At 46.5% G+C, this 12025-nt stretch overlaps 1 protein-coding gene across 7 annotated transcripts in view; it reads right to left on the bottom strand.

The window, feature by feature from the left end:
* The window catches only part of VRK3 (VRK serine/threonine kinase 3), a 37218-nt gene that overhangs the window by 24505 nt on the left and 688 nt on the right, over window positions 1-12025 (bottom strand). For all 7 annotated transcript variants that reach the window (XM_038528154.1, XM_038528147.1, XM_038528151.1 and 4 more), the window contains exons 2-5: window positions 11275-11337; window positions 6738-6877; window positions 1939-2076; window positions 795-1010 (exon numbers count right to left, since the gene is read on the bottom strand). In XM_038528154.1, coding sequence (XP_038384082.1) covers window positions 795-1010; window positions 1939-2076; window positions 6738-6876 — 493 coding nt within the window. In that variant the 5' untranslated portion in view covers window position 6877; window positions 11275-11337. The remainder of the gene's footprint in view (window positions 1-794; window positions 1011-1938; window positions 2077-6737; window positions 6878-11274; window positions 11338-12025) is intronic.

Raw genomic sequence — 12025 nt, 5'->3', positions numbered from 1 at the left:
AAGCTTCCTACAAAGTGCTTAGAACACAGAGTGGCCTTGAATAAGCACTCGATAAACATCAGGTTCGTTAATACTAACACTTCCACCCCAGTTCTTTTTTTTCTTCATTGTAACAGGTGTCTGACTCCATTCTTTAAAGCTTGATGATGCCAGCTTCTAAGCTGGATCCTGCCTCTGGTCCCACACCTGGGCAGGCTGGTGAGCAAGCGTGGGGGCTCCCTTCTTTGCTGTCGGTGGGAGATGCAAATCATGGGAGCCCTCGCCTTATCCCTTAACCAAATAAAAACCCACACCAGGTGCCTTTCCTTCCTCTCCTCAATAAGGTTCAGGCCTGCTCCCCCCAGAGACCTCAATTAAGTGAGCAATTAGTTGTTCATAGCCTCCCTCTCCACTCTCAACATTCAAATCAAATTTTTTGGGGGAAAGGGATTCCACGCTACCTCTGCAAGATAGATAGAACCTTCATCTTCATCCTTATCATTCAGCCACACCAGGCGTGCACATGACAAAGGCGGAGATGGAGTGCCTCTTTACACAGGGCGCCTGCTTTCCAGCTGGCCACAATCCCCACCATTCCCGATGGCTCACACTCAGGCTCCTGCACACATTTGTTCTACCTGCCCAGCTCCCATGGGTAGGGGTAGCTTGGCAGTCCCAATTCTAAGAGAAAGCTGTCTCGAGGCATGTCTGCACCGGGGAGGTGGCTTCCACTTCCATTCTCAGAATCCTCCCCCTGACCTGGCTTGAAGACACCCCCGCCCAGCCCAGCGGCTGCCCACCTGTGGATGGCGTACCTTCATAAAGAATGCCCTGGTTGTCCCTGGTCTGGAAGGATGCCAGGATCCATTGCCTCCCACTCTTGTCCGTCACTACCGTCCTCGTGGGTAAAGCCTCAAGCGAGGCAGTCACCTGGCTCCGCTTCAGTGTTTGAGGGCTTTGCCTGGTCATCTGTGGGCTTCGCTTGGTTGTCTGTGGGCTACTTTGGGGGGTTGAGGATATACTCCAGGACCCTGTGGGAGGATGGTCAGAATAGAGGAAAAAAGCAGCATCCGGGAAAGAAAAGTTAGGTGGGTAATAGGACAATGCTCATCATACTGTTAATTTATTCATTTGTTCATTCAACACATGCTTCTTGGAACCTTTCATAAGCAGGTCCTTGTATGTGAAAGCTGGAGATCCAGACATGAGTCAAACCTGGGCCCTTCCCTTGGGAGCCCATAATTTGGTGGGGGAGTCTACCCTGGACACAGCTGGTCAGAACTGAGTCTGAAACAGGGCAGTAAAGAGGAATATGAGAAAGAGACTGATAGTGCCTCAAGAAGTCAAGAGAGGCTTCCTGGAGGAGGGGACATTTGGGTTGGGTCTTTTTGGATGAGCAGAAGTTTATCAAGGGGAAAAAAAGACATTCCCGACATTCAACCCCAAATATCCTGAAATAGGACTGGCCTTGTGCTGAGTACAAGGGAGGTTCAGAAATTTGTCAGACAGAGGCCTTGCCCTTGACAGGCTCCCAGGTTGGCAAGAGAATGGGATGGCATGGTGAGGAGAGAGACATGAACACAGGAAAGGATATTACCTACTCCATTCCTCCCACCCACCATCCACCCAAGGCACAGAATGGCAAGAGGCTGTGGGGCCTGGAGGAAGACAAGGGACTGAGGGAAGACACCAAGGGCTGAGGCTTTAGATCCAAGGGTCTACTGCGAAGGAGATGGGCACATGGTCCTCAAGACTGCCATGCTAACTGGCTGGCACAAGGCCTATGCAGATGAGTCTACCTGGTCCCTGCCTGTGCAGGACTCCCAGTCCAGCAGGTGGGGCAGAAAGGACAAGGGTCCAGGCAGGGTAGGGGGTGCCTGAGCAGGGGAATGAAGCCCCAGACTGTCTGACGCCTGCCTTCTCCCCATCTAGTTGGGCCAGGTTGACCCCAACTCTCACCTGTGGGTCTCACGGTATCTTCAGACCCAGAACTGTCACCATCTGAGAAGAGGGATGATGAGGGGGAGGTGACAGAGCTGGACCATTTCACTTTTTTGGAGGGGGTTTCAGGACTGGTGTTGTTCTGTCTCCTTGAGCCTAGAGGAAGGAAGACCGGATGCAGACTACGGTTACAAAGGCTTTTTCCAGGAATCTCTAAACCAGGAACCCTGAGGGTGGATTAGACCACTCTCTTCCCTCTGATCTCTGGAGCCAAGCCTTGCTTCTCTTGTCATCTAAATATCTAAGCAAACTGTCCCTTCATTTCAGTTATTTTTTTCCCTCCTTGGATCTTGGCCTCTCTTGTGTATCTTCTATCACTTTGTCACTCTGTTCTCTTCTAGGCAATTTCTTCAGACCTACCTTCCAATCCATTAATTCTCTTTTTAGCTTTGTCTGGTCAGCAGTTAAAACATCCAACAAGTTTCTGGTTGTCATGATGGTGTTTGTGTTTATCGTTATAGGTTTGATTTGGTTCCTTTTCTTTTTTTTTATTGGAGTTCAATTTGCCAACATATAGCATAACACCCAATGCTCATCCCATCAAGTGCCCCCCCCCAGTGCCCATCACCCAGTCACCCCCACCCCCCGCCCATCTCCCTTTCCACCACCCCTTATTCGTTTCCCAGAGCTAGGAGTCTCTCATGTTCTGTCTCCCTTTCTGATATTTCCCACTCATTTTTTCTCCTTTCCCCTTTATTCCCTTCCACTATTTTTGATATTCCCCAAATGAATGAGACCATATAATGTTTGTCCTTCTCCGATTGACTTATTTGGTTCCTTTTCAAATTGATTTGGTTCCTTTTCAATTCTAACTAATGTCTGCTTCTTCATTAGATTTTTTTAATTTCTTCTCTTATTTCTTTAAACATATTAAATGTGTTTTGGACATATTCTCATCTGTTAATACTGAGGTCTCTGGTCATTGTGGGTATGAATCTATAGTTTGTTGTTTATCCTGACAGTGGCCTTTTCCTGGTGTCTTTTGATTGATTAGGAGCTCCTGGTCCTGTGGGAATTATCTAAGGCAGAGGGAGAAGGAGAAAGAGAATCTTAAGCAGGCTCCATGCCTAGCACAGAGCACGATACTGGCCTCCATCTCATGACCCTGATACTATGCCCTAAGCTGAAATCAAGAGGCAGAAAGTAAACTTACCAAGCCATCCAGGCACCTGTCTAACATCTGTCTTTAAAGGGTGTTTCCCAAGAGAAGGCTCACCTCTGCTGGGGAGGGGCACCCACACCTCATTGCTTTATACTAACTTTCCTTTTTTTTAAATTTTTATTTATTTATGATAGTCACATCAGAGAGAGAGAGAGAGGCAGAGACACAGGCAGAGGGAGAAGCAGGCAGGCTCCATGCACCGGGAGCCTGACGTGGGATTCAATACCGGGTCTCCAGGATCGCGCCCTGGGCCAAAGGCAGGCGCTAAACCGCTGCGCCACCCAGGGATCCCTATACTAACTTTCCCATGTAGGTTTTTATGGGAGGCTACACAGATCATATAAATTCTGGACCCAAACTGGTAAGGATGTGAGTTCTTGGTTAGGAATTCTCAGAGAGGACATTCTTCCATCTTTCACCCACAATCGAGGCTGAGACAGACAAATAAATGTCTTCAGCAACCTTTTCCGCGGAACATTTTTTTGTTCTGGTTTACCCACTGAAGAGTCCCAAATTTTCAGTTTTCCAATCTCATCTCTTGGACGGCTCAGGCCCTAAGCTTTGTCTCTTATGCTCCACTAAAACCCAGGCTTGGGATGCCCGGGTGGCTCAGCGGTTGAGTGTCTGCCTTTGGCTCAGGCATGATCCTGGGGTCCCAGGATCAAATCCCACATCAGGTTTCCTGCATGCAGCCTGCTTCTCCCTCTGCCTATGTCTCTGCCTCTCTCTCTGTGTATCTCTCATGAATAAATAAATAAAATCTTAAAAAAAAAAAACAGGCTTGAAACCACCAGTGACTGGCAAATAGTCCAGGACCACCATCAACAGGACTCAGAGTGATAGGAACCATTAAGCCCTACTTTTCAAAAAAAGATACTTTTCATATTTTATCCAGCATTTTGTGGTGTGCTGAACCATAAGGGGCTTTTGCCTATCATTTAGTCTGCCATATTACTAAAAGCAGAAATCTTTCAGTTGTCACTAACTTAGCTAATGTGGTTCGTTCCTGGTTGGAATGAATGGCCTCCTGACTGGTTTTCATACCTCTGATCCACTTTCCTCCTCCTTTCTTTCTCTCTCTCTATAGAGTGCATGTGAGCAGGGGGAGGGGCAGAGGGAGAGGGAGATAGAGAATCTTAAGCAGGTTCTACACCCAGAGTAGAGTGGAGCCTGATGTGGGGCTCGATCCCACGACCCTGAGATCATGGTCTGAACTGAAACTAAGAGTTGGGCGTTTAACTGACTGAGCCACCCAGGCACCCCCACTTCTCACTTTCTAGAGAGGTCTTTTTATTATGCAAATCATATTGTATCTCCCACTTGGTAGAAACCCTTCACAGCTCCCCACTACATCAGTGATTCCTGAACTCCTTGCCCATGGTCTACATAGCCCTTGGGTGTCTGCCCCAGGCAAGATGTCTTTCTTTATTTTTCCAACATGTATGGCTCCTCCCATTTCATGGCTTTTCCCTTTATCATGTCCCAATGCCTGAAACTCTTATGACTCCCTCACCTTTACCCCACTCTTCACTTATCATCTTTTATCATCCCTTGGTCTCAGCTTGAATGTTAATCCACTAGGGAGGCCTTCCTTGATCCCAGAAACAAAGTTCCCTCACATGGGTTCCATGGTCTATCTACTTTCCTTCTGTTATCATATGCTTTCCTGGCAATTCTGTATTCAATGTCTGTTTGCCCTACTGGCTTCCAAAAGCTCTGAGAAACCAGAAACCAGGTACGTGTCATGTTAATACCTACCTGGGACAAGCAGCAACTAACTACACAGTAGATGGTACATGTGTATTTGTTGCCTGATGACTGGGTGAGTGAATAAATTAATGGAGTCCTAGGTTGGCAACAGAGAAGGCTATAGTTAAAAATAAGGCTCTGGGGTGCCTGGGTGGCACAGCTGGTTAGTGTCCAACTTTTTTTTTTAATTTTATTTATTTATTCATGAGACACACACACATACACACACACACACACAGAGGCACAGACACAGGCAGAGGGATAAGCAGGCTCCATTCCATGCAGGGAGCCTGACGTGGGACCCGATCCCGGGTCTCCAGGACCACACCCGGGACTGAAGGTGGCGCTAAGCCACTGAGCCACCCATGTTGCCCAGTGTCCAACTTTTGGTTTCAGCTCAGGTCATGATCTTAGGGTCATGAGATTGAGCTCTGCATTGGGCTCCATGATCAGCAGAGTGTGCTTGAGATCCTCTCTCTCTCTCTCTCTCTCTCTCTGCCCATCCTGCTTGCTCTCTCTCTTTCTTTCTGAAATAAATAAGTACTAAAAAATAAAACCAACAACCCTCCCCACCCTCAGGCTCTGAACTCAGTTTAAGGTAAATACTTTGGGTATATGTCTGGGATGTAGACCCAATATTGAAGATGAAGAGTCATCTTGAAAACTCATGGCAAGGGGATCCCTGGGTGGCTCAGCGGCTTGGCGCCTGCCTTTGGCCCAGGGCGCAATCCTGGAGTCCTGGGATCAAGTCCCACGTCGGGCTCCCAGCATGGAGCCTGCTTCTCCCTCCTCCTGTGTCTCTGCCTCTCTCTCTCTATGTCTATCATAAATAAATAAATAAATCTTTTTTTTTTTTTTTTTTAAAGAAAACTCATGGCAATAAGCATGGGTGGGGGGAACCCATCTGCTAAGGATAGCTTATCAGAAAGACAGGAGCAACCTGGGTCATCATGGGTACACCTTTCTTTTTTTTTTTTTTTTTTTTTTGGGTACACCTTTCCTACACTGGACTGTCCCCTGCAGATTTTTTTAGTACAAAAAATAAACTCGTTCATTTTTTTTAAGCTCTTGAGAGAGCATTTTCTATTACTTGCAGACAAATGCAATCTCAAATGATAAAATGAATGTCATGTTGACTTCCTTCTGTGGCCTTCTGACAAGTAAGCTCATTTTGATTTATCAGAGCAGGATCTGTGCTTAGGCTTTCCATTGGCCAGGACCCACTGCTGCTATTTCATTCAGTCAGTCAGTGAGATTTCTCAGCACCCAACTCTGCAAGGTCCTGGGTGCCAAACAAGTTACCAGTGAGAGGTGAGGGAGGGACGGTACAGGATGGTGGTATGGAGGTTGCAGAAGTGGTCTAATGATTAGGCACCAATTTTGAAGGGACAGTGGATAAGATTTGCCAGAGGGTTGAAGTTGTCGGGTTGGAGAGAAAGAGGTCCTAAGGATGGCTACAGTCTGGTCTGAGAAACTGGATTAACATGGCTGCCATTTATACCGTGATGGGAAGCCTATGGAAGGGATGGGTGGGTGGCAGTCACATCAGGAGCTCAGCTCTGGACATGTGGGAATGCGTACGGGACACACAACAGGTGTTGTAGGCAGTCTGATATATACCTATGACTTTGGATTTCATGGGAGGAGTCCAGGCTGGAGACAGAAATGTGTGAGTTGTCAACTTTAAAGCCACGAAGCTGATCAGATACTGAGAAACTGAGTGTAGACAGAGCCTGAGTCAGCTCCGGGATCAGTGCAGGGTCAGACAGGCTGCAAAGACATCTGTCCTCTCTCCCCAAATGCATGCATGCACAAACTCATCATCCCTCAAGGGCTCAGTTCTTACCTCTGAAAGATGACGTAAGAGGTTTGACAAAGGTCTGGGACCCTTCATGTCCCTCTTCAGGCAAAATGTTTCCACAGTAGGGGCAGAATTTGAATGTTGCTTGAATATTTTTGCCACAGTCTGGACAGAAGGAGATCATGCTAGAAAACAAGAGGTGGAGGGAGGGAATGGGAAGCTGAAAGCAAAACTTAATGCATTGCCAGTGAGTAGTTATCTGAGCTCCCTGTGGTGACGAGATTACAAAAGAGAAAAGCCATCACATTGGAATACACTCTTAGGAAGTGGCCACTTCTTTTTTTAATATTTTATTTATTCATTTGACAGAGAGAGAGAGAGGGAGAGAGAGCGCGTGCACGCAAGTGAGCACAGGCAGGGGGAGTGGCAGGCAGAAGGAGAAGCATGCTCCCAGTCAAGCAGGGAACCTGATGTGGGGCTTGATCCCAGGACCTCAGGATCATGACCTGAGCCAAAGGCAGACACCCAACTGAACAAGTCACCCAGGCACCCCGGAAATGGCCACTTCTAAAATGAGCTCCTGCCCACTGCCTCTAGCTTCTAGCCATGCATCTCTCCCTAGAGGCCCAGAGCAGGTAAAAAGCAGAAAAATGGAACATGAAACTACAGGTTTCACAGAAGATATGGGAATGCCTTGAAGCCCACAAAAGTTATGCAGGAGAACTGCTCCAATCACAGAAGCACTCTGGGTCTTCCACTGTATCTGTGATGATCATTTCTTGAAACACATGATAGGGATGGGAGAGATGGTAAATGCTCACCAAATAGCCACATGCTCTCCTACCACTTCCCAGAGGGCCCTGCTACCACTGCTACCACTTCCCAGAGGGCCCTGCAGTTAAATTGTGGACACATGACTAGTTCTGGCCAATGGTGTGTGAGTGGAAGTCACTTCCCAGCTGAGGCAGTTAAGAGCTGGAGGGCCGGGATGCCTGGGTGGCTCTGAGGTTGAGCATCTGCCTTTGGCTCAGGGCATGATCCCCGGATCTGGTCCTCCATCGGGCTCCCCATGGAGAGCCTGCTTTTCTCTCTGCCTCTCTCTGTGTGTCTCCCATGAATAAATAAATAAAAATAATTTAAAAAACAAAAGAGTTGGAGGGCCTCCTCTGTCCACCCCTCCACAGCACGGATGCCTCTGAAGGCCACATACTCCAGGTAGAATAGCCAGATGGAGGAAGGCTGTCTGTTTCACACTGGAATCTCATGATCAGCAAATAAATTTGTATTATATGAAGCCATCAGGACTTTAGGGTTTGTTCTAGCTGTACAGCCCATCTTATCCTGACATACTTAATGAGACAGGAGTTCACTATATTATCCTCTAGGTTTTGTGTGTCTCTGGAATATTCCCTAAGACTTGTAAAAATCAAAACCAAAATCACACATAGAGCCTGTTACAAGTGAGAACATGGCAGGAATATTCATTTGCTTGGATTGCTATCCCTAAACACCACACACTGGGTGGTTTAAATGTAGAAATTTATTTTTTTAGAATTTTGGAGGCTAGAAGTCTGAGACCAAGGCGTAAGAATGGGGCACATGGGTAGTTCAGTCGGTTAAACATCTGACTTTTGGTTTTGGCTCATGACCTCAGGGTCCTGAGATTGAGCCCCTCCTTCTCCCCTCCCCCTTCCTGCTCTGCTGGACATTGAGCCTGCTTAAGATTTTCTGTCTCCCTTTGCCCGTCCATGCTCCCCACCACCTGCACCCTGCACATGCACATGTGCACTCTGTTTTTTAAAAAATGGTGTGTTTGGTTTCTCCTGGGCCCTCTCTCTTTGGCTTGTAGACGGCTGCCTTCTGTGTTCACATGGCCATCCCTCTGGCTGCAATCTAATCTCTTAAAATTTATTATTTATTATTATTTTTTAAAGCTTTATTTATTTGTTCACCAGAGAGAGAGAGAGAGAGAGGCAGAGACACAGGCTGAGGGAGAAACAGGCTCCATGCCGGGAACCCGACGTGGGACTCAATCCCGGGTCTCCAGGATCACACCCTGAGCTGAAGGTGGCACTAAACCGCTGAGCCACCAGGGCTGCCCTTTTAAAATTTATTTATTTGACAGAGAGAGAGAGAGCAAAAGCAGGGGGGGTGGCAGGCAGAGGGGGAAGTAGACTCTCCGCTGAGCAGGAAGCCCAATGTGGGGCTCAATCTCAGGACCCTGGGATCATGACCCGAGCTGAAGGCAGATGCTACACCGACTGAGCCACCAAGGTGCCCCTCCAATCTCTCCAATCTCTTTAATAAGGAACCAGTAATATGGGATTAGGGCCCTGCTGTTTTTTTTTTAAGCTTTTATTTATTTATTCATGAAAGACACACAGAGAGAGGCAGAGACGTAGGCAGAGGGAGAAGCAGGCTTCCTGCAGGGAGCCTGATGTGGGACTTGATCCCAGGACCCTGGGATCACAACCTGAGCCAAAGGCAGATGCTCAACCACTGAGCCATCTAGGTGCCCTGGGTCCCTGTTTCAGTCTGGGTTGCCATAATGGAAAATCACAGACTGAGTAGCTTACAAATAACAGAAACTTATTTCCCACAGTTCTGGAGAGAGCCTTCTGGCTTCCAGACTGGCAATTTCTTCCCCCTCATATGGTGGAAGGGGTTAGGGACCCTGAGATCATGACCTGAGCCGAAGGCAGATGCTCAGTCAACTGAGCCACCCACGTGTCCTAGTAGCTATGTTTTCAATAGCCAAAGAAAACAGGATTATTTCATTTGTCCTTTATTGTAAGGCTTGGTGCACAGTACTGATTATAAGCTGGATATCAATACAAAGTAAGAAGTCAAAGTAAGTTTGTGCTTGTGACTTGTCACCTGGCAACAAAGTTTTATTTTTCTTTATTTTTGACAAATAAAAATGGTATATATGTAAGGCATACCACACAATGTCCTGAAATTAACCTATCTGTCACATCCCATAGTTGCCACTATTTTTGTGTGTGTGATGAGGACACTTCAGATCTACTTTCTTAGCAAATTTCAGGTATTTGATAAATGCTATTTACTAGGTCTCTAGAACTTGTTAATTTTATAACCAAAGTTTGCCAAACCCTGAGATCAAGAGTCGCATGCTCCATCAGCCAGGTGTCTGGAAGGCTTATCCCATGTGACCAATATATTTTCTCCCACAGCCTCTATAACCACTGTTTTACTCTCTGTTACTATGAATTTGACTTTTTTTTTTTTTTTTTTAAGATTCCATATATAAGTGAGATTGCGCCCTAACTATCTTTTTGTGTCTGGCTTAGTCTAATCAAACACTTTTCCTGTACTCACTGTAAAGCTTGGTGTCTGTTGCACCTGCAAATAGTTGAGTCCTTAAAATCAGAGGCTCTGGTCCCAGGCTCCTGAATTGGAATTCCAGATCTGCCACATGCTGGGTATGTTACTTATTCTCTCTGTGTCCTGGTCTGCCCAATGGTAAAACGAGACTTCTAACAGTACTTATCTGATAGAGTGGCTGTTGAGGCCTATATGAATATATTTATAGCAAGTACTGCGTACAGGGCCTGGCCCATAGAAAGCTTTTTATATTAGTGGCTGCTTCTCTTTCCACAAGTTCTTTTTTTTTTTTTTTAATTTTTTTTTTTTTTTTTTTTATTTATGATAGGCACACAGTGAGAGAGAGAGAGGCAGAGACACAGGCAGAGGGAGAAGCAGGCTCCATGCACCGGGAGCCCGATGTGGGATTCGATCCCGGGTCTCCAGGATCGCGCCCTGGGCCAAAGGCAGGCGCCAAACCGCTGCGCCACCCAGGGATCCCTCTTTCCACAAGTTCTGAGCCTTGAAGGCCTCCATATTTCTTCTTGCTGCTGACTATGGAACTCTAGTGCTTGCCCTTGAAGACTCCAGGCCATCCAAACAGCTAATGAAAGACATCTCAGTCAGAGGAGACGAGGGTTCCTTTGGTCTGCAGAAGAGAAGAAACCATACTGTGGGAGAAAACTGCCCTTCCTTCATTTCATACAAAGGTGTGTTGTATGACATCAGATGGCAAAGACTGTTGCCAAGTATCCTTTAACCTCTAAGCAGCCTGTAATTCTGATTGGTTGTGTAATTTAATAATTGTCCTAGTAATGACATTTAAATGGACATCTCTAGGGGCACCTAGGTGGCTCAGCCGGTTAAGCATCTGCCTTCAGCTCAGGTCATGATCCTGGGGTCCTGGGCTCCTTGCTCAGCGGAGAGCCTGCTTCTCTCTCTCCTTCTGCTCTGCCCCACTTGTGCGCTCTCTCTTCTGCTCTCTAATAAATAAATAAAAATTTAAGAAAAAGAAATATGAAAATCCATGACAGTTTTAAGTGGCTTTGGAATTTTTCAGGGTGCCACGTGCCCTTAGCTAAAGATGGCCTCTAGGATGGGACAAGTGCCTAACCCAGTGACCCTGCCACACCCATGACTCTGCCACTTCCTCCTGGGAGTAAAGTCTGAAAGCAGCAACACAGAGTAGATAGAACAGGAGCAGACTCTGGGTGGAGGAGAAAAGGTCTTAAGGGACACGTCCCTGAAGAGCTGGTACCTTTATGGGGTCACAGTCTGGCCCTCAGATTCACTGGGCTGGCAACTCCATCTTAACAGTGTCCTGTAAGTAAATAAAAGTAGAGAGGTCGACTCAGGCTCACTTCACATATAAGTGGACGATGATGGTTAGTGTTTATTGATCATTGGCGAGGTAGCCAACATGTGCTAAGTTCATTCATCCATTCAGGAATGGATGTGTGCTAACTGAATTCCTAATATGTGCTAACCACGAGGGATTTAGCAGTGAAGGAAACAAACAGGCTCTTGATCTGAGAAAGCTCACAATCTAGTGGCAAAAAAGGAAATTAATAAGCAAATGTGCTGAGTGAAGTAAGTCAGTCGGAGAAGGACAAACATTATATGTTCTCATTCATTTGGGGAATATAAATAATAGTCAAAGGGAATATAAGAGAAGGGAGAAGAAATGTGTGGGAAATATCAGAAAGGGAGACAGAACGTAAAGACTGCTAACTCTGGGAAACGAACTAGGGGTGGTAGAAGGGGAGGAGGGCGGGGGGTGGGAGTGAATGGGTGACGGGCACTGGGGGTTATTCTGTATGTTAGTAAATTGAACATCAATAAAAAAAATAAATTAAAAAAAATAAGCAAATGTGCAATTGTTCAATAGATCAGATGGAAAGAGTGCTATAGTCAACGCTCAATAAATATGGATGGAAGAAGGGATCTCAGAGTGAAGTCATATGGCTAGGACTTAAACCCAAGACCATAACATTCAGGTGTCTTTATCA

The sequence above is a fragment of the Canis lupus genome, chromosome 1 (assembly GCF_011100685.1).
Source record: "Canis lupus familiaris isolate Mischka breed German Shepherd chromosome 1, alternate assembly UU_Cfam_GSD_1.0, whole genome shotgun sequence".
Classification (NCBI taxonomy): Eukaryota; Metazoa; Chordata; class Mammalia; order Carnivora; family Canidae; genus Canis; species Canis lupus.
This window is presented reverse-complemented; position numbering and strand designations above follow the sequence as displayed.